A 23,100-nucleotide genomic window follows, 5' to 3' on the forward strand; every position below is an offset into this window, starting at 1 on the left:
CATACACATAACTATGATAACTAACATACACATAACTATGATAACTAACATACACATAACTATGATAACTAACATACACATAACTATGATAACTAACATACACATAACTATGATAACTAACATACACATAACTATGATAACTAACATACACATAACTATGATAACTAACATACACATAACTATGATAACTAACATACACATGACTATGATAACTAACATACACATAACTATGATAACTAACATACACATAACTATGATAACTAACATACACATAACTATGATAAATAACATACACATAACTATGATAACTAACATACACATAACTATGATAACTAACATACACATAACTATGATAACTAACATACACATAACTATGATAACTAACATACACATAACTATGATAACTAACATACACATAACTATGATAACTAACATACACATAACTGTGGCAGAAGTGATTATTTGCTTGCTTAGTTAGCACTTGTTCCTGGATTGTGTATGGTACTGACAGTGGTAGGTGGAGGACAATTCGTGTACCTTGTAGTGAAGGTCATTGGTCAGGTGATGGACCATATGACCCTGGAGGACATTGATGGAGTTCTTGTGGTCATTTGGGTGTCACACCTCCAGCCTGTAGCCTGTTGTTTACACTGAGGTGACCAACATAGGCCTTGGTAGTTTGCTGGTAAAGGTTTCTAATTCCTATATCTCATAATCTGATTCATAGCAGATAAACACTCTGATGTGAAGCAAAGTATCTGTGATCTTCCAGTTATTCGTAATACCTGGAGAAGGAATGAAGTATTTTTCACATGGGTTATGTAGTCTGGCAATGATGGAGTTAATGAGCCTAGGTAGTTGATGAGCCTAAAGCTTATAGGAGACAGTTAAGCAACTACATCTTATAGGCTTCTTAAATGGGAAATTAGTTCATGAAATTAGGAGTTTTTAACCCCTTCATTGTTCCTAGGTTATATGTCATGCACAGAGTTCTGCTGTTTTTCATAAGATTATGATATTTGAGCATAGGGCTCAGGGTAATGGTGCAACGAAGGAATTACATCAGTTGTGTTAAAGGAAAGAGGAATTTAAGGAGAGAAGGTTGGTTGTACATGATGCAGGATAATGCTTTTCTTAGGTAAAGGAGTGTGAGAGGATGAGGATGAACAAGAGGATAAGGTGTAGGAAGGTTAAGAAGGGATGGTTGTGAGAGTTGAGCTGGAAAAAAGGTTAAAGAGGAAAAGCTAAGGAGTGTGTGTGTATCCCTTTTACTAGTGCTTAGAGTTTCAGAGCATATTACAGGGTATGGATGTGTAAATTGTAGAACTGTACGGTTAGACTGCAGGATTGGAAAGAAGAAGGAAGAAGTCTTCATGCATGTGTATACCAGTAAGAGAGAAACAAAAATGGGTGAGGCATAGGTGAAAAAATTCTGGGATCAGCTAGATGAATATCAGTGATTTAGAAGTGGGATGAAAAAATGGTTTTGATGGGAATACAAATACAAATGTAGGGAGTGAGACAGGGGAAGGGATTGTAAAGTGGCCGGGAGAACTGGATGTGAATGTAAATGGTGAACCTTTGGTTGAAATGTGTGTTTAGAGAGGTAGTGTTCCTGCTGAAAACCTGTTTTGAGCATCAACTGATTCATAGATATACATGAAGAAGAGATAGGGGAAGGAACAGGTAAAAGCCTTTGATAAGTTATGTTGCAATTGGTGAAAGAATGAAAAAAAATCAGGAAATGTTAGATGTAAAGATAGTAAAGGGAATGTTATGCTGTGGCAGTATCCTAACCAATGAGGACAGGAGGTTCCGTTATCATGGTAAACTCGAAATTGGGAAAAGTTGCAAATATCAGAGCCTCAAGGGGATGCTCTAGTATCCAAGTGTCTTCCTGCCTTCCCGTGGTAATCTCATTATTACATCCTTACGGGTAGAGCTGAAGGGAGAAGCATTGCCCAACTCCATGAGGGCAATGTCAGTAGTAGTTTTCATTTTGAATACCGGCAAACACTTGAGGTTTGCTTGGTTTTTAGTTTTTAGACAATTTTGCAGTTTGTCTGCCTTTGGGAAACACTGCACTGGAGTTTTCCTCCTCCAGTAGCTTTCCAAAGCTGTCACAGAAGACCAAGAAGCAGCACTGGAGTCTACCATTTATATTGAGGAATGAATAGGATGAGCAATTGAAGGCGATGACATGGAATGTAAACAGGATGAATGGTAAGAGTGAAAGGAGGAAGCTTGTGGAGAAATTTAAAGTTATTGTTTGGATGTGCTGGAGATTAGGGTACCCCTATCCTCGGTCAGGGAGTATGGAATGAAAATGGAAATGATGAATGCAAGTTGTGGGAGAACATGGAAGGGGTGGTATTGATGGGGATGAATGAAAGTTATCAGGGAAGAGGGAAAGAAGGATGTGCAATTCTGTTTTGACCAAGAGTATGGAGGATGTTACAGAGCATGGATGGAATGGATCAGGAATACCGTGGGTGAAGGGAAAGATTGGACTTCTTGTCGCCACCCCGCCACACATGAAATGACAACCCCCTCCCCCTCATGTGTGCAAGGTAGCGCTAGGAAAATACAAACAAAGGCCACATTCTTTCACACCCAGTCTCTTGCTGTCATGTATAATGCACCGAAACCACAGCTCCCTATCCACATCCAGACCCCGCAAAACATTCCATGCTTTACCCCAGACGCTTCACATACCCTGGTTCAATCATTGACAGCACGTCGACCCCGGTATACCACATCGTCCCAATTCACTCTATTCCTTGCACGCCTTTCACCCTCCTGCATCATTCATGAAATGATATATATATATATATCTATATATATATATATCTATATATATATATATATTATATATATATATTATATATATATATTATATATATATATATCTATATATATATATATAATATATATATATATAAATATATATATATATATTATATATATATATATAAATAATATATATATATATATATAATATATAATATATAATATATAATATATAATATATAATATATATATAAATAATATATATATATATATATTATATATATTATATATATAATATATATTTTTTTTTTTTTTTTATACTTTGTCGCTTGTCTGCCACGTTAGAGAGGTAGCGCAAGGAAACAGACGAAAGAATGGCCCAACCCACTCACATACACATGTATATACATACGTCCACACACGCAAATATACATACCTATCCATCTCAATGTACACATATATATACACACACACAGACATATACATATATACACACGTACATAATTCATACTATCTGCTTTTTATTCCCATCGCCACCTCGCCACACAATAAATAACAACCCCCTCCCCCTCATGTGTGCAAGGTAGCGCTAGGAAAATACAAACAAAGGCCACATTCTTTCACACCCAGTCTCTTGCTGTCATGTATAATGCACCGAAACCACAGCTCCCTTTCCACATCCAGGCCTCACAGAACTTTCCATGGTTTACCCCAGACGCTTCACATGCCTTGATTCAATCCACTGACAGCACGTCAACCCCGGTATACCACATCGCTCCAATTCACTATTCCTTGCCCTCCTTTCACCCTCCTGCATAGGCCCTGATCACACAAAATCTTTTTCACTCCATCTTTCCACCTCCAATTTGGTCTCCCTCTTCTCCTTGCTCCCTCCACCTCCGACACATATATCCTCTTGGTCAATCTTTCCTCACTCATCCTCTCCATGTGCCCAAACCACTTCAAAACACCCTCTTCTGCTCTCTCAACCACGCTCTTTTTATTTCCACACATCTCTCTTACCCTTACGTTACTCACTCGATCAAACCACCTCACACCACACATTGTCCTCAAACATCTCATTTCCAGCACATCCATCCTCCTGCGCACAACTCTATCCATAGCCCACGCCTCGCAACCGTACAACATTGTTGGAACCACTATTCCTTCAAACATACCCATTTTTGCTTTCCGAGATAATGTTCTCGACTTCCACACATTCTTCAAGGCCCCCAGAATTTTCGCCCCCTCCCCCACCCTATGATCCACTTCCGCTTCCATGGTTCCATCCGCTGCCAGATCCACTCCCAGATATCTAAAACACTTCACTTCCTCCAGTTTTTCTCCATTCAAACTCACCTCCCAATTGACTTGACCCTCAACCGTACTGTACCTAATAGCCTTGCTCTTATTCACATTTACTCTTAACTTTCTTCTTCCACACACTTTACCAAACTCAGTCACCAGCTTCTGCAGTTTCTCACATGAATCAGCCACCAGCGCTGTATCATATATATATATATATATATATATATATATATATATATATATATATATATATATTTTTTTTTTTTTTTTTTTCCAAAAGAAGGAGCAGACAAGGGAGCCAGGTGAGGATATTCCCTCAGAGGCCCAGTCCTTTGTTCTTAACGCTACCTTGCTAATGTGGGAAATGGCGAATAGTTTGAAATATATATATATATATATATATATATATATATATATATATATATATATATATATTTTTTTTTTTTTTTTTTTTTTTTTTTCATACTATTCGCTATTTCCCGCGATAGCGAGGTAGCGTTAAGAAAAGAGGACTGGGCCTTTGAGGGAATATCCTCACCTGGACCTCTTCTCTGTTCCTTCTTTTGGAAAAAAAAAAAGAAAAAAAAAAAAAAAAAAAAAAAAAAAAAACGAGAGGGGAGGATTTCCAGCCCCCCGCTCCCTTCCCTTTTAGTCGCCTTCTACGACACGCAGGGAATACGTGGGAAGTATTCTTTCTCCCCTATCCCCAGGGATATATATATATATATATATATATATATATATATATATATATATATATATATATATATATATATATGAGTGGTTGGGCCATTCTTCGTCTGTTTCCTTGCGCTACCTCGCTGACACGGGAAATAGCAATTAAGTATAATGATATAATATAATATAATGTATTATAATATGATATATATTTATCTATTTATTTATTTTGCTTTGTCGCTGTCTCCCGCGTTAGCGAGGTAACGCAAGGAAACAGACGAAAGAATGGCCCAACCCACTCACATACACATGTATATTCATACACGTCCACCCACGCAAATATACATACCTATCCATCTCAATGTACACATATATATACACACACACAGACATATACATATATACACACGTACATAATTCATACTATCTGCTTTTATTCCCATCGCCACCTCGCCACACAATAAATAACAACCCCCTCCCCCTCACGTGTGCAAGGTAGCGCTAGGAAAGACAAAGGCCACGTTCGTTCACACTCAGTCTCTAGCTGTCATGTAATAATGCACCGAAACCACAGCTCCCTTTCCACATACAGGCCTCACAGAACTTTCCATGGTTTACCCCAGACGCTTCACATGCCCTGGTTCAATCCATTGACAGCACGTCGACCCCGGTATACCACATCCTTCCAATTCACTCTATTCCTTGCACGCCTTTCACCCTCCTGCATCATTCATGAAATGATATATATATATATATATATATATATATATATATATATATATATATATATATATATATATATATATATATATATCTTTTTTTCTTTTCTTTCATACTATTCGCTATTTCCCGCATTAGCGAGGTAGCGTTAAGAACAGAGGACTGAGCCTTTGAGGGAACATCCTCACTTGGCCCCCTTCTCTGTTCCTTCTTTTGGAAAATGAAAAACGAGAGGGGAGGATTTCCAGCCCCCCGCTCCCTTCCCTTTTAGTCGCCTCCTACGACACGCAGGGAATACATGGGAAGAATTCTTTCTCCCCTATCCCCAGGGATAATATATATATATATATATATATATATATATATATATATATATATATATATATATATATATATATATATTTTTTTTTTTTTTTTTTTTTTTTTGCTTTGTCGCTGTCTCCCGCGTTTGCGAGGTAGCGCAAGGAAACAGACGAAAGAAATGGCCCAACCCACCCCCATACACATGTATATACATACGTCCACACACGCAAATATACATACCCACACAGCTTTCCATGGTTTACCCCAGACGCTTCACATGCCTTGATTCAATCCACTGACAGCACGTCAACCCCGGTATACCACATCGCTCCAATTCACTCTATTCCTTGCCCTCCTTTCACCCTCCTGCATGTTCAGGCCCCGATCACACAAAATCTTTTTCACTCCATCTTTCCACCTCCAATTTGGTCTCCCTCTTCTCCTCGTTCCCTCCACCTCCGACACATATATCCTCTTGGTCAATCTTTCCTCACTCATTCTCTCCATGTGCCCAAACCATTTCAAAACACCCTCTTCTGCTCTCTCAACCACGCTCTTTTTATTTCCACACATCTCTCTTACCCTTACGTTACTTACTCGATCAAACCACCTCACACCACACATTGTCCTCAAACATCTCATTTCCAGCACATTCATCCTCCTGCGCACAACTCTATCCATAGCCCACGCCTCGCAACCATACAACATTGTTGGAACCACTATTCCTTCAAACACCCATTTTTGCTTTCCGAGATAATGTTCTCGACTTCCACACATTCTTCAAGGCTCCCAGAATTTTCGCCCCCTCTCCCACCCTATGATCCACTTCCGCTTCCATGGTTCCATCCGCTGCCAGATCCACTCCCAGATATCTAAAACACTTCACTTCCTCCAGTTTTTCTCCATTCAAACTCACCTCCCAATTGACCTGACCCTCAACCCTACTGTACCTAATAACCTTGCTCTTATTCACATTTACTCTTAACTTTCTTCTTCCACACCTTTACCAAACTCAGTCACCAGCTTCTGCCGTTTCTCACATGAATCAGCCACCAGCGCTGTATCATCAGCGAACAACAACTGACTCACTTCCCAAGCTCTCTCATCCCCAACAGACTTCATACTTGCCCCTCTTTCCAAAACTCTTGCATTCACCTCCCTAACAACACCATCCATAAACAAATTAAACAACCATGGAGACATCACACACCCCTGCCGCAAACCTACATTCACTGAGAACCAATCACTTTCCTCTCTTCCTACACGTACACATGCCTTACATCCTCGATAAAAACTTTTCACTGCTTCTAACAACTTGCCTCCCACACCAAATATTCTTAATACCTTCCACAGAGCATCTCTATCAACTCTATCATATGCCTTCTCCAGATCCATAAATGCTACATACAAATCCATTTGCTTTTCTAAGTATTTCTCACATACATTCTTCAAAGCAAACACCTGATCCACACATCCTCTACCACTTCTGAAACCACACTGCTCTTCCCCAATCTGATGCTCTGTACATGCCTTCACCCTCTCAATCAATACCCTCCCATATAATTTACCAGGAATACTCAACAAACTTATACCTCTGTAATTTGAGCACTCACTCTTATCCCCTTATATATATATATATATATATATATATATATATATATATATATATATATATATATATATATATATATACCCATTTTTTTTTTTGGGTATGTTTGAAGGAATAGTAGTTCCAACAATGTTGTATGGTTGCGAGGCGTGGGCTATGGATAGAGTTGTGCGTAGGAGGATGGATGTGCTGGAAATGAGATGTTTGAGGACAATGTGTGGTGTGAGGTGGTTTGATCGAGTAAGTAACGTAAGGGTAAGAGAGATGTGTGGAAATAAAAAGAGCGTGGTTGAGAGAGCAGAAGAGGGTGTTTTGAAATGGTTTGGGCACATGGAGAGAATGAGTGAGGAAAGATTGACCAAGAGGATATATGTGTCGGAGGTGGAGGGAACGAGGAGAAGAGGGAGACCAAATTGGAGGTGGAAAGATGGAGTGAAAAAGATTTTGTGTGATCGGGGCCTGAACATGCAGGAGGGTGAAAGGAGGGCAAGGAATAGAGTGAATTGGAGCGATGTGGTGTACAGGGGTTGACGTGCTGTCAGTGGATTGAATCAAGGCATGTGAAGCGTCTGGGGTAAACCATGGAAAGCTGTGTAGGTATGTATATTTGCGTGTGTGGACGTGTGTATGTACATGTGTATGGGGGGGGTTGGGTCATTTCTTTCGTCTGTTTCCTTGCGCTACCTCGCAAACGCGGGAGACAGCGACAAAGTATAAAAAAAAAAAAAAAAAAAATATATATATATATATTTATATATATATATATATATATATATATATATATATATATATATATATATATATATATATATATATATATATATATATATATATATATCATTTCCAACATATCCACCCTCCTCCGCACTACCCTATCTATCGCCCATGCCTCGCAATCACATAACATTGTTGGAACCACTATTCCTTCAAACATACCCATTTTTACTTTCCGAGACAATGTTCTCGCCTTTCAGACATTCTTCAGCGCCTCCAGAATTTTCGCCCCCTCTCCCACCCTATGATCCACTTCCGCTTCCATGGTTCCATCCGCTGCCAAATCCACTCCCAGATATCTAAAGAACTTCACCTGCTCCAGTTTTTCTCCATTCAAACTTACCTCCCACTTGACTTGTCCATCAGCCCTACTGTACCTAATAACCCTGCTCTTATTCACATTTACTTTCAGCTTTCTTCTTTCACACACTTTACCAAAGTGTCACCAGCTTCTGCAGTTTCTCACCCGTAACGGCAACCAGTGCTGTATCATCAGCGAACAACAACTGACTCACTTCTCAAGCCCTCTCATCCACAACAGACTGAATACTTGCCCCTCTCTCCAAAACTCTTGCATTCACCTTCCGAACAACCCCATCCATAAGTAAATTAAACAACCAAGGAGACATCACACAACCTTGCCGCAAACCGACATTCACTGGGAACCAATCACTTTCCTCTCTTCCTACTCGTACACTTGCCTTACGTCCCAGTCAATGTCGGTTTGCGGCAGGGATGCGTGATGTCTCCATGGTTGTTTGATTTGTTTTTGGATGGGGTGGTTAGGGAAGTGAATGCAAGACTTTTGGAGAGAGGGGCAAGTATGCAGTCGTATGTGGATGAGAGGGCTTAGGAAGTGAGTCAGTTGTTGTTCGCTGATGATACAGCGCTGCTGGCTGATTTCGGTGAGAAACTGCAGAAGCTGGTTACTGAGTTTGGTAAAGTGTATGAAAAGAGAAAGTTGAAAGTAAATGTGAATAAGAGCAAGGTTATTCGGTTCAGTAGGGTCGAGGGACATGTTAATTGGGAGGTAAGTTGGAATAGAGAAAAACTAGAGGAAGTGAAGTGTTTTAGATATCTGGGAGTGGACGTAGCAGTGGATGGAACCATGGAAGCGAAAGTGAGTCACAGGGTGGGGGAGGAGCAAAGTTTCTGGGAGTGTTGAAATATGTGTGGAAGGCGGGAACAATATCTCGGAGATTAAAAATGGGTATGTTTGAAGGAATAGTGATTCCAACAATATTATATAGTTGCGAGGCATGGGGTATAGATAGGCTTTCGCGGAGGAGGGTGGATGTGTTGGAAATGAAGTGTTTGAGGACAATATGTTGTGTGAAGTGGTTTGATTGAGTAAGTAATGAAAGGTTAAGAGAGATGTGTGGTTAAAAAAAGAAAAAAAAAAGTTCGGTTTAGAGAGCAGAAGCAGGTGTGTTGAAATGGTTTGGACACATGGAGAAAATGAGTGAGGAAAGATTGATAAAGGTGATATATATGTCAGAGGTGGAGGGAACAAGGAGAAGTGGGTGACGAAAGTGGAGGTGGAAGGATTGAGTGAAAAAGATTTTGAGTGATCAGGGCCTGAACTTACAGGAGGATGAAAGGAGTGCAAGGAATAGAGTGAATTGGAATGATGTAGTATACCGAGATTGACGTGCTGTCAATAGATTTAACCAGGGCATGTGAAACATCTGGGGTAAACCATGAAAAGGTCTGTGGGGCCTGGATGTGGAAAGGGAGCTGTGGTTTCGATGCATTACATATGACAGCCAGAGACTGACCGTGAACGAATAGGGACTTTTTGTCTTTTCCTTGGGGGGGGGGGGGGGTATTCGGTTTCCTGAGTGGCGGGTTGGCGACGGAAATGGATGAAGGCAGCAAGTGTGAATATGTACATGTGCATTTATGTATATGTCTGTGTATGTATATGTATTTATACGCTGAAATGCATATGTGAATGTATGGGCATTTATGTATATATATGTGTATATGAGTGGTTGGGCCATTCCTCATCTGTTTCCATGCGGTACCTCGATGACGCAGGAAACAGCAATTGAGTATAATAGAATAAATAATAAGATGATGTATTATCATTATCATTGTTATTATTGTTATTATTAATGTTATTATTATCATGATTATACTTTGTCGCTTGTCTGCCACGTTAGAGAGGTAGCGCAAGGAAACAGACGAAAGAATGGCCCAACACACCCACATACACATGTATATACATAAACGCCCACACATACACATGTTCATGCCTATACATTTCAACGTATACATACATTTACATGCACTGACATATACATATATACACATGTACATATTCATACTTGCCTCCTTCATCCTTTCTTGTCGCCACCCCGCCACACATGAAATGACAACCCCCTCCCCCGCACGCGCGCGAGGTAGCGCTAGGAAAATACAACAAAGGCCACATTCTTTCACACCCAGTCTCTTGTTGTCATGTATAATGCACCGAAACCACAGCTCCCTATCCACATCCAGACCCCGCAAAACATTCCATGCTTTACCCCAGACGCTTCACATACCCTGGTTCAATCCATTGACAGCACGTCGACCTCGGTATACCACATCGTCCCAATTCACTCTATTCCTTGCACACTTTTTACCCTCCTGTATGTTCAGGCCCCGATCGCTCAACATCTTTTTCACTCCATCCTTCCATCTCCAATTTGGTCTCCCACTTCTCCTCGTTCCCTCCACCTCTAACACGTATATCATCTTTGTCAATCTTTTCTCACTCATTCTCTCCATGTGACCAAACCATTTCAGTACACCCTCTTCTGCTTTTCAACCACTCATTTTATTACCACACCCCTCTCTTACCCTTTCATTTCTTGCTCGATTAAACCAAGTCACACCACATATTGTCCTCAAACATCTCATTTCCAACACATCCACCCTCTTCCGCACAACCCTATCTATAGCCCATGCCTCGCAACCATAAAACATTGTTGGAACCACTATTCCTTCAAACAACCATTGTTGCTCTCCGAGATAACTTTCTCGCCTTCCACACATTCTTCAACGCTCCCAGAAACTTCGCCCCCTCCCCCACACTTTGACTCGCTTCCGCTTCCATGGTTCCATCCGCTGCTAAACCCACTCCCAGATATCTAAAACACTTCACTTCCTCCAGTTTTTTCCATTCAAACTTATCGCCCAATTGACGTGTCCCTCAACCCTTATGTACCTAATAACCTTGCTCTTTTTCATATTCACTCTCAGCTTTCTTCTTTCACACTCTTTACCAAACTCAGTTACCAGCTTCTGCAGTTTCTCACCCGAGTCAGCCACCAGCGCTGTATCATCAACGAACAACTGACTCACTTCCCAAGCCCTCTCATCCACAACAGACTGCATACTTACCCCTCTCTCCAAAAGCCTTGCATTCACCTCCCTAACAACCCCATCCATAAACAAATTAAACAACCATGGCGACATCACGCACCCCTGCCGAAACGGACATTTACAGGGAACCAATCACTTTCCTCTCTTCCTACACGTACACATGCCTTACATCCTCCATAAAAACTTTTCACTGCTTCTAACAACTTGCCTCCCACACCATATATTCTTAATACCTTCCACAGAGCATCCCTATCAACTCTATCATATGCCCTCTCCAGATCCATAAATGCTACATACAAATCCATTTGTTTTTCTGAGTATTTCTCATATGCATTCTTCAAAGCATACACCTGATCCACACATCCTCTACCACTTCTGAAACCACACTGCTCTTCCCCAATCTGATGCTCTGTACATGCCTTCACCCTCTCAATCAATACCCTCCCATATAATTTCACAGGAATACTCAACAAACTTATACCTCTGTAATTTGAACACACACCACTATCCCCTTTGCCTTTGTACAATGCATGCATTCCTCCAATCCTCAGGTACTTCACCAAGAACCATACATACTTTGAATATTCTCACCAACCAGTCAACAACACAGTCACCCCCTTTCTTAATAAATTCCACTGCAATGCCAACCAAACCCGTCACCTTGCAGGCTTTCCTCTTACGCAAAGCTTTCACTACCTCCTCTGTGTAAACTAAACCATTCTCCCTGACCCTCTCACTTCGCACACCACCTCGACCAAAATTCCCTATATCTGCCACTCTATCATCAAACACATTCAACAAACCTTCAAAATAATCATTGAATCTCCTTCTTACTTCACCACTACTTGCTATTACCTCCCCATTAGCCCCCCTTCACCGTTGCTTCCATTTGTTCTCTAGTCTTACGCACTTTATTTACCTCCTTCCAAAACATCTTTTTATTCTCCATAAGATTTAACGATACTCTCTCACCCCAACTCTCATTTGCCCTCTTTTTCACCTTTTGCACCTTTCTCTTGACCTCCTGCCTCTTTATTTTATACAACTCCCAGTCATTTGCACTATTTCCCTGCAAATATCGTCCAAAATGCCTCTTTCTTCTCTTTTACTAACAACCTTACTTCTTCATCCCACCACTCACTACCCTTTCTAATCTGCCCACTTCCCACCTTTCTCATGCCACAAGCATCTTTTGCACAAGCCATCACTGCTTCCCTAAATACATCCCATTCCTCCCTCACTCCCCTTACGTCATTTGCTCTCACCGTTTTCCATTCTGCACTCAATCTCTCCTGGCTCTTCCTCACACGTCTCCTTTCCAAGCTCACTTACTCTTACCACTCTCTTCACCCCAACATTCTCTCTTCTTTTATGAAAACCTCTACATATCTTCACTTTCACCTTCACAAGATAATGATGCTACATCCCTCCAGTTGCACCTCTCAGCACATTAACATCCAAGAGTCTCTCTTTCACGCGCCTATGAATTAAAACGAAATCCAATAATGCTCTCAGGCCATCTCTCCTACTTACATACGTATACTTATGTATATCTCTTTTTAAACCAGGTATTCCCAATCACCAGTCCTTTTTCAGCTCGCAAATCTACAAATCTACAAGCTCTTCACCATTTCCATTTACAACACTGAACACCCCATGTACACCAATTATACCCTCAATTGCCACATTACTCAACTTTGCATTCAAATCACCCATCACTATAACCCAATCTCGTGCATCAAAACTGCTAACACACTCACTCAGCTGCTCCCACACTTGCCTCTCATGATATTTCTTCTCATGACCAGGTGCATAGGCACCAATAATCACCCATTTCTCTCCATCCACTTTCATATTTACCCATATCAATCTTGAGTTTACTTTCTTACGCTATATCACACACTCCCACAACTCCTGCTTCAGGAGCAGTGCTGCTCCTTCCTTTGCTCTTGTCCTGTCACCAACCCCTGACTCTACTCCCAAGACATTTCAGAACCACTCTTCCCCTTTACCCTTGAGCTTCGTTTCACTCAGAGCCAAAACATCCTTGTTCCTTTCCTCAAACATACTACCTATCTCTCCTTTTTTCTCATCTTACTTACATCCACACACATTCAGACACCCCAATCTGAGCCTTCGATGAGGATGAGCGCTCCCCGCATGACTCCTTCTTCTGTTTCCCCTTTTAGAAAATTAAAATACAAGGAGGAGAGGGTTTCTAGCCCCCCGCGACCGTCCCCTTTAGTCGCCTTCCACGACACGCAAGGAATTCATGGGAAGTATTCTTTCTCCCCTACCCCAGGGATAATGCGTGTTAGCAGTTTTGATGCACAAGACCGAGTTATAGTGATGGGTGATTTGAATGCAAAGTTGAGTAATGTGGCAGTTTAGGATATAATTGGTGTACATGGGGTGTTCAGTGTTGTAAATGGAAATAGTGAAGAGCTTGTAGATTTGTGTACTGAAAAAGGACTGGTGGCTGGGAATACCTGGTTTAAATAGAGAGATATACATAAGTATACATATGTAAGTTGGAGAGATGGCCAGAGGCGTTATTGGATTACGTGTAAATTCATAGGCGCGTGAAAGAGAGACTTTAGGATGTTAATGTGCTGAGAGGTGCAACTGGAGGGATGTCTGATCATTATCTTGTGAAGGCGAAGGTGAAGATTTGTAGAGGTTTTCAGAAAAGAAGAGAGAATGTTTGGGTGAAGAGAGTGATGAGAGTAAGTGAGCCTGGACAGGAGACGTGTGAGGAAGTACCAGGAGAGACTGAGTGCAGAGTGGAAAAAGGTGAGAGCAAGAGACGTAGGGGGAGAGGGGGAGGAATGGGATGTATTAAGGCTTGCGCAAAAGATGCTTGTGGCATGGGAAGCGTGGGAGGTGGGCCGATTAGAAAAGGTAGTGAGTGGTGGGATGAAGAATTAACATCATTAGTGAAAGAGAAGAGAGAGGTATTTGGACGATTTTTGCTGGGAAATAGTGCAAATGACCGGAGATGTATAGAAGAAAGAGGCAGGAGGTCAAGAGAAAGGTGTAAGAGGTGAAAAAGAGGGCAAATGAGAGTTGGAGTGTGAGAGGATCATTAGATTATAAGGAGAATAAAAAGATGTTTTGGAAGGAGGTAAATAAAGTGCGTAAAACAAGAGAATGAATGGGAACTTCGGTGATGGGGAAAAATGGGGAGGTAATAACAAGTAGTGGTGATGTGAGAAGGAGATTGAGTGAGTATTTTGAAGGTATGTTGAATGTGTTAGATGATAGAGTGGCAGATATAGGCTGTTTTGGTCGAGGTGGTATGCGAAGTGAGAGGGTCAGGGACAATGATTGGGTAAACAGAGAAAAGGTATTGAAAGCTTTGTGGAAGATAAAAGCCGGCAAGGCGGCGGGTTTGGATGGTATTGCAGTGGAATTTATTAAAGAAAGGGGGTGACTATGTTGTTGATGGGTTAGTAAGGATATTCAGTGTATGTATGGCTCATGGTTAAGTGCCTGAGGATTGGCGGAATGCATGCATCGTGCCATTGTACAAAGGCAAAGGGGATAAAGGTGAGTGTTCATATTACAGAGGTATAAGTTTGTTGAGTATTCCTGGGAAATATTACGGGAGGGTATTGACTGAGAGGGTGAAGGCTTGTGCAGAACATCAGATTGGGGAAGAGCAGTGTGGTTTCAGAAGTGGTAGAGGATGTGTGGATCAGGTGTTTGCTCTGAAGAACGTGTGTGAGAGATACTTAGAAAAACAAATGGATTTGTATGTAGCATTTATGTTTGGAGAAGTCATATGATAGAGTTGATAGAGATGCTCTGTGGAAGATATCAAGACTATATGGTGTGGGAGGCAAGGTGCTGGAAGCAGTGAAAAGTTTTTATCGAGGATGTAAGGCATATGTACAAGTAGGAAAAGAGGAAAGTGATTGGTTCTCATTGAATGTCGGTTTGCGGCAGGGGTGCGTGATATCTCCATGGTTGTTTAATTTTTTTATGGATGGGGTTGTTAGGGAGGTGAATGCAAGAGTTTTGGGGAGAGGAGTAAGTATGCAGTATGTTGTGGATGAGAGAGCTTGGGAAGTGAGTCAGTTGTTGTTTGCTGATGATACAACGCTGGTGGCTGATTCAGGTGGGAAACTGCAGAAGCTGGTGACTGAGTTTGATAAAGTGTGTGAAAGAAGAAAGCTGAAAGTAAATGTGAATAAGAGCAAGGTTGTTAGGTACAGTAGGAATGAGGGACAAGTCAATTGAATGGAGAAAAACTGGAGGAGGTGAAGTGTTTTAGATATCTGGGAGTGGATTATAAAGCGGATGGAACCATGGAAGCGGAAGTGAGTCAGAGGGAGGGGGAGGGGTGAAAGTTCTGGAAGCGTTGAAAAACGTGTGGAAGGCGAGAACATTATCTCGAAAAGCTAAAATGGGTATGTTTGAAGGAATAGTGGTTCTAACAATGTTATATGGCTGCGAGGCATGGGCTATACATATGATTGTACAGAGGAGGGTGGATATGTTGGAGATGAAATGTTTGAGGACAAAATGTGGTGTGAGGTGGTTTGATCGAGTAAGTAATGAAAATATAAGAGAGATGATTGGTAATAAGTGTGGTTGAGAGAGTAGAAGAGGGTGTATTGAAATGGTTTGCTCACATGGAGAGAATGAGTGAGGAAAGATTGGCCAAGAGGATATATGTGTCAAGAGGTGGAGGAAATGAAGAGTGGAACACGAAATTAGAGGTGGAAGGTTGGAATGAAAATGATTTTGAGCGATCGGGGCCTGAACAGACAGGAGGGTGAAAGGCATGAAAGGAATAGATTGCATTGGAATGATGTGGTATGCCGGGGTCAACGTGCTGTCAATGGATTGAACCAGGGCTTGTGAAGCATCTGGAGTAAGCCATGGAAAGTTTTGTGGGGGCTGGATGTGGAAAGGGACCTGTGGTTTCAGTGCATTACATATGACAGCTAGAGACTGAGTTTGAACGAATATGGCCTTTGTTGTCTTTTCCTAGCGCTACCTCTCGCGCACGTGGGGGGAGAGGGGTGCCATTTCATGTGTTGCGAGGTGGCAGTGGGAATGGATGAAGGCAGCAAGTATGAATATGTTCATGTGTATATGTTTATATATCTGTGTATGTATATGTATGTATACGTTGAAATGTATAGGGCGTTTATGTATATCTGTGTATGTGGGTGGGTTGGGCCTTCTCTCGTCTGTTTCCTTGAGCTATCTTGCTTACACGGGAGACAGCGACTAAGTATGATAGATAGAATAGATGAATAAATTGATATGTTTATAAGTTGAAGTATATAAAATGGTATCATCAGCATAAGAGTTTACAGAGTTAGAAGTTGAAAAAAGATCATTTATTGAGATAAGAAAGACAACAAGTAGTAGAATAGAACCATGAAGGGCACCTCTGTTGATAAAGAAGGAGGGGGAAGTCAGAAAAATCAAAGAATAGGAGTTTACTAAGCAAAGACTTGTGTCACATCTTCTCAAATGCCACAATAAGAATTACACCAAAATCCCAGAAAGAGGAGGACCAGAGGTGAGTCACATAGTACAGATCATCAGTAGATTTAGCAGTGCGTGTCCATACTGGTGATCAGAGAAAAAGGAATAGGCTTCTGAGTGTTTAAGAAAGTGAGAGTTAACGAGGGTTTTGAAGATCTGAGATTGCAGAAGTAAGAGCACTGGGGCAAAAGTTAGAGGGGTTCCGCAAGTTCAGGAGGATTTTAAAAGACTTGAGATAGCAGAAGTCAGAACAATGGGACAGTAGTTGAGGAGTTCAGCAGTCTCCTTTCATAAGATTGGGCTCCACCATGGCATGCTTCCAAAAGGAAGGAGAAGTATTTAGACTGAGGAAAAATAGGTGAGACAGGATTGGAACTTCCAAAAGGAATAAGTCGTAGTGTTTATACTGAAGAGAAATAGGTGAGCAAGGATTAGAACTAGCTCAGAGGCGCACTCCTTTTAGACTTGTGGAGGTAATACCATCTGTGCCATATTTCTTGTTCACTGGGAGAATGCTTGGTAAACCCTGCAGGAGAAGAATGTGGGAGATGGCACATGTTCAGTGGGAGGAGATGGAGGATTAGAAGCAGAATCATACAAAGTTGAAGTAGAGGAGAATAAAGGAAAAAATGGCTTTATCATTTTTCACGTTAGCTATAGATTGAACATGTTGCAAGAGAGGAGGAACTGTTGAATTATAGAAGTAAGTGGAATTGTTGGTTGAATATCAAAAAGATTTGTTAGTGGAGGATATTGTAAAATCAGTACTTTTTTTATGCAGGGTGTGCCTGGCTCTGCAGAGAACAGCATTGCAGTGATTTCGAGCTGAAATGAAAGCAGAGTGGTTTTCAGGGGAAGGCAAGAGTTTCATGGCTTAGTATGCCCTGTCCCTGATATGACTGGCATCAGTGCAGGAGCATCCAGCCTATGACTGGGGAGAGAAAGAATTAGTAGGAGATGGGTTGTGGGACTCTGTCCTTGCCAAGATAACCTTAGCTATGTGTTCAGTACAACATGAGGCATCCCAGCCAGAGAAGTAGAATCCCTCCCAGAGAATGTCATTAAAGAAGCTGTGTAGGAAGACCAATAGACTATCCCAAAGTACCAGAGTTGGCATTTTGAGGGAGTCATTGTTGTGGGATTTGGTGAACTGACCCTCCTTTGGTAATATGTCCAGAACCAGCTTACCAGTGATGATTTAGGGTAGTAATGAGAAAATGTTTTTTCATATACTATCTCCCAGTTCAGTTTCAATATCATGTATCAGTTATGTCTTGTAGATGCCTTGGGAGGAGCTCCATCCACACGCTAAAGAACTTCTGTTACTTCTCCACATCAGAGGTTATTTGTAATTTGGTTGTACACTTGGGACTCTGTAAATTCTGATGAAAAATACACAAATAATAGAGCCCAGTGTGTTTTTCGTCAAGTAGATGAAAAAATGGTTATCTGTTACTGAATTACAAGTATCTATGTAACCTCTGTGGGGTGCTTAACACCTTGGTCAAGGGAGAAACCTGAGTAGCTTTCATTTTTGTTGATTAGTCAGTTGTTCTCCTTTCATCTATCTGTCTATGTATCTATCTATCTATCTGTCTATCTATCTATCTATCTATCTATCTATCTATCTATATCTCTGATGTCTGTTCCCTCCGAGACCTCCCATCAAGAGGTGGCCCGACTAAAGAGTCTCCACTTATCCCTGTCCTTACATGCCTCCCTAGCATACACCATTCCATGCATTCTTCCACTATTTCATTCCCTCCAGTATTCCTTCACCCTGTTTGCCCATGTCACAGGTGGTCTTCCACTAACACCAACCCCTCTAATTGTATTATCATACTCTCTCCATGTAAACTTCCAGTCTTGCATTCTTTCCACATACATAAACCACCTCCAGGTATTACGTTTCACCCATTCTGCCTCTCCACAATTCATTCCCTTTGCATTCCCTGCCATACCACACATCTCATACACCCTTTCATTTCTTTGTTCATTCCATCTAGTCATACCATCTAGTCAAATAGCTCATTCTCACAGCCTGGATTCTTGATCTTTCTGACTTATTCCATGTCCATGTTTTGGCCACATAGGTCGTAGTTAGAAGGACTATGCTGTCCCTAAATCCTTCCTTCATTTCTATACTTCCATCTCTATTCTTCATTATTCTGTTAAGGGACCTAATGACTCTTCTACCCTGTACTGCTCTCTGCTTATCTCCCATTCCATATCACTAGACTTACCCAAGATAGCTCCTAAATACTTAAATTCTCTTGCTTCTCTCAGTCTTTCTCCCCCCATATCTACAGCACAATTTAGTACACTTTCATTCTATATGGTTCTACAAAATCTATACTTTCACTCTGTTTCCTTTCAAAGACCATTACTTTACTTTCACTTACAATTACCTTCAGTCGTCTATGGTTATGCACATCATAAAACAGTTATAACCTTCAGCAACTCGTCTTCACTCTCAGCAGACAACACAGTATCATCCGCAAACAGGCTTGCCACAAGCCACCGTACCTCACTGCCACACTCCATCTCTGTACCCATTTCCCTAGTTTTGCTTTCATCTCTCTTATCACTCCATCTATATATACATTAAAAAGCATTGGTGACACCACACATCCCTGCCTCACACCTACATGCATCCCACAACTGTTGCTTAACTCTTTATCCACTCTTACACATGTATTTGCTCCTCTATAGAAGGCTTTCACTCCAATCATTGTCCCCTATACCATATATCCTTAACACTCAACTTTGCCATATGCTTTCTCCAGGTCCATAAAAAGCTGCATACAACTTCTTACCTTTTGCTGAATACTTTTCTATAGTCATCTTTACTACAAAAATACTGGCTCACATGTCCCCTGCCTTTCGTAAAACCCCCTTGCTCTTCACTTATTCTTCATTCAGTCACTCTCATCGCTCTATCAGTTAACATTCTTGCATACTCTTTTCCTGGTATACGTAACAGACTTATTCCCCTATAATTGCTATATACATCCTAGCACCTTTTCCTCTGAATAAAGGATAATTGTAACTTTCACCCAATCTTCAGATTGACATCACCTTAACCAGGTGATTTTGGTACCTCTTTTGGTTGTCTTTGTAGGTAAGACCAAAGCATGTAGTACTGCTGTCTATGAAGGTAAATTTGTACTGACTTCAGCAGGAAATGTTTATCATCATAACTAAATTAATTCAAATCTCTTTCGTCCTGAAAGAAGAATGTTGTGATCAGATGTCTAATGTATTTTGATTTATTTTAACAAGAGTTACTTCCTCATGTAGCCATATTATGTAAGGGGAGATATTGTAAGACCACATCTTGTAACACTAGCAGTATTGCACAGTCCCCCTTTCTGGAACTAACTGACAGTGGATGAAGAACTAAATTAGATCTTCACTCACCTCACCTTACCCTGGCTAGGTTAGAGTTAGCCTCACCCCTTTACAGGCATAAGTTTCTTCTCTTGTAGATGCTTCTCTTTCCAGGCATAGTCTTTTCATAGCTTTCACTGCTTTATATTCATATGGTAGACCATAACATAGCAGCTTGGTTTGGGGAGATGTCAAAAAAAATCCAGTGAGGATGGTTATTATCATAGAATTGCGATATGATTTATGTACAAGGACACATACATGTATTTATTCAGAAAAGTTACTTAATTACTTCTTCAAGGATTGACAGTGACTGTGGAGGGCCATGCCCCTCTGCAACACCATTACGTTATAGGTTTCATGGATTTGGTAACTCCAGTTATTTCTGCAGAGATAAGTTTTCTTGGAGAAAAATTAAGCCTCAGTTCTGAGAGGGAGAGAGAGATTCTTTTCTTAATCAGTTGTATTTTGATGTTTTAGTTGAAAACCATTCATAGGGAGCTGCATTGTGGTAATGAGAAAAATACAGATCAGCAGGTCCCCAGGTAAGGAAGACACCATTCATTTTTACATTGTTTTTGAACACCTTTCATTGGCTTGTCCTGGCCTTTACACTAGAAACCCTGTTCAGAGAAGTTAGCCTCTCCTTTATCCTTCCTCAGAGAGTTTATGATGGAGGCAATATAGTAATTACATAGGCTTGTGACACCTTTTTCCACCTTCAAATGGAGCCTCAGTTTATATGTTGTGGGTCTGCCTTGTGTGGCTCTGGGCATTCCTCCTCAAGGAAACTTGGTCTGCAGAGTTCCTTTGAATCACTGTTGAAGTGTTTGGTTTGTCTTATCTAAAATTTTAAGTCTAACCATCCTCCTTCACAGGGCAGACTGCAAGGAGAGAAATGTAGCAACTCACCCAAGAACTCAGACTAGTCCTTTGTCTAATGTGTCTGTTCCATGGATTAAAAGAACAGTTGTGACTGTTGAAGAGATAGGATTATTAATCTTATCTCAACAATTTAATACATCTTTTCTTTTTGGTGTCCCATGAGTAATTTTTCTTGGGTCTTTTACCTTGCATAGCCTACTTTTATTTTTTCAGAAAAACTTTTCTCTCACCCTTCTGTGGCTGCCTTCATTTGGCACCCATGGAGTACAAAATGTGAACTGGTAGATGGCAGGGAGTGAGTCAACTTTGTCAGCCTGCTGGCATTTGCTGTTTTTCAATGAGCACTGGCTGTAAATACCAGTGAGTCATTTATAAAGAGTGATTAAAAGCTGTTTCTTTCTCACCAAAATTGGAGGGCAGACTAAATCCTAACCTAGATGTTCCCAGGGAATATCTGATGCTCATGAGATACCATTTCAGAGAGAATAGGTTTAGAACCTACATTTTCATATAGTGCCGGACTCTTTATATATACTGTGTTATGTAACAGATCTTGATCAAGTAGGTAGCAAATATATTAGTTAATTGTATATGATATAGTGAAACCCTACCAATGCTACTTTAATGTACATTCTTAGAGGTAAGTATGCTTAAACAGAGCATTATGATTAAGAACGATGATACAGGAGCCATTAATGATAGACAAATACATTTTTTGTCAGAGTTATGGTGACAGGATGTGATAATCAAACCCAGAGATATCTTCTGAACCACTACGGAATTGATAATGTTCCATCCATGAAGGTCATTGAAACTACTAAGGTTAGTTCATAAACTTTTTGTTATACATACACTTCTTTTCTGTGATATAGATTTTATACAAAATATTTCATGATGTCAATCATTTTCCAGCTTTTCTAGAATTAGTCTTATTGTCAGTTTAATCCAATCTAGCCTAAATGATGATTTATATGTACCAACTGTATCCAGTGGAAGTAATTACTGCTCTTGGCAAAATATTATGAACAAGATAATGACTCATTTGCTTCTTTTAATCATATATTTGCTTATTTTTTTTTTTATTTTTTATTATACTTTGTCGCTGTCTCCCACGTTTGTGAGGTAGCGCAAGGAAACAGACGAAAGAAATGGCCCAACCCCCCCATACACATGTATATACATACATCCACACACGCAAATATACATACCTACACAGCTTTCCATGGCTTACCCCAGACGCTTCACATGCCTTGATTCAATCCACTGACAGCACGTCAACCCCGGTATACCACATCGCTCCAATTCACTCTATTCCTTGCCCTCCTTTCACCCTCCTGCAGGTTCAGGCCCCGATCACACAAAATCTTTTTCACTCCATCTTTCCACCTCCAATTTGGTCTCCCTCATCTCCTTGTTCCCTCCACCTCCGACACATATATCCTCTTGGTCAATCTTTCCTCACTCATCCTCTCCATGTGCCCAAACCACTTCAAAACACCCTCTTCTGCTCTCTCAACCACGCTCTTTTTATTTCCACACATCTCTCTTACCCTTACGTTACTCACTCGATCAAACCACCTCACACCACACATTGTCCTCAAACATCTCATTTCCAGCACATCCATCCTCCTGCGCACAACTCTATCCATAGCCCACGCCTCGCAACCATACAACATTGTTGGAACCACTATTCCTTCAAACATACCCATTTTTGCTTTCCGAGATAATGTTCTCGACTTCCACACATTCTTCAAGGCTCCCAGAAT

At 40.8% G+C, this 23,100-nt stretch overlaps 1 protein-coding gene across 1 annotated transcript in view; it reads left to right on the forward strand.

Annotated features, from left to right (window-relative positions):
* LOC139763963 (uncharacterized) overlaps nt 1-23,100 on the forward strand; it is a 170,053-nt gene that overhangs the window by 78,661 nt on the left and 68,292 nt on the right. Inside the window, exon 4 of the mRNA XM_071690444.1 lies at nt 22,057-22,156. Within this exon, the coding sequence (XP_071546545.1) occupies nt 22,057-22,156 (100 nt within the window). The remainder of the gene's footprint in view (nt 1-22,056; nt 22,157-23,100) is intronic.

Source organism: Panulirus ornatus, chromosome 48 (assembly GCF_036320965.1).
Source record: "Panulirus ornatus isolate Po-2019 chromosome 48, ASM3632096v1, whole genome shotgun sequence".
NCBI lineage: Eukaryota > Metazoa > Arthropoda > Malacostraca > Decapoda > Palinuridae > Panulirus > Panulirus ornatus.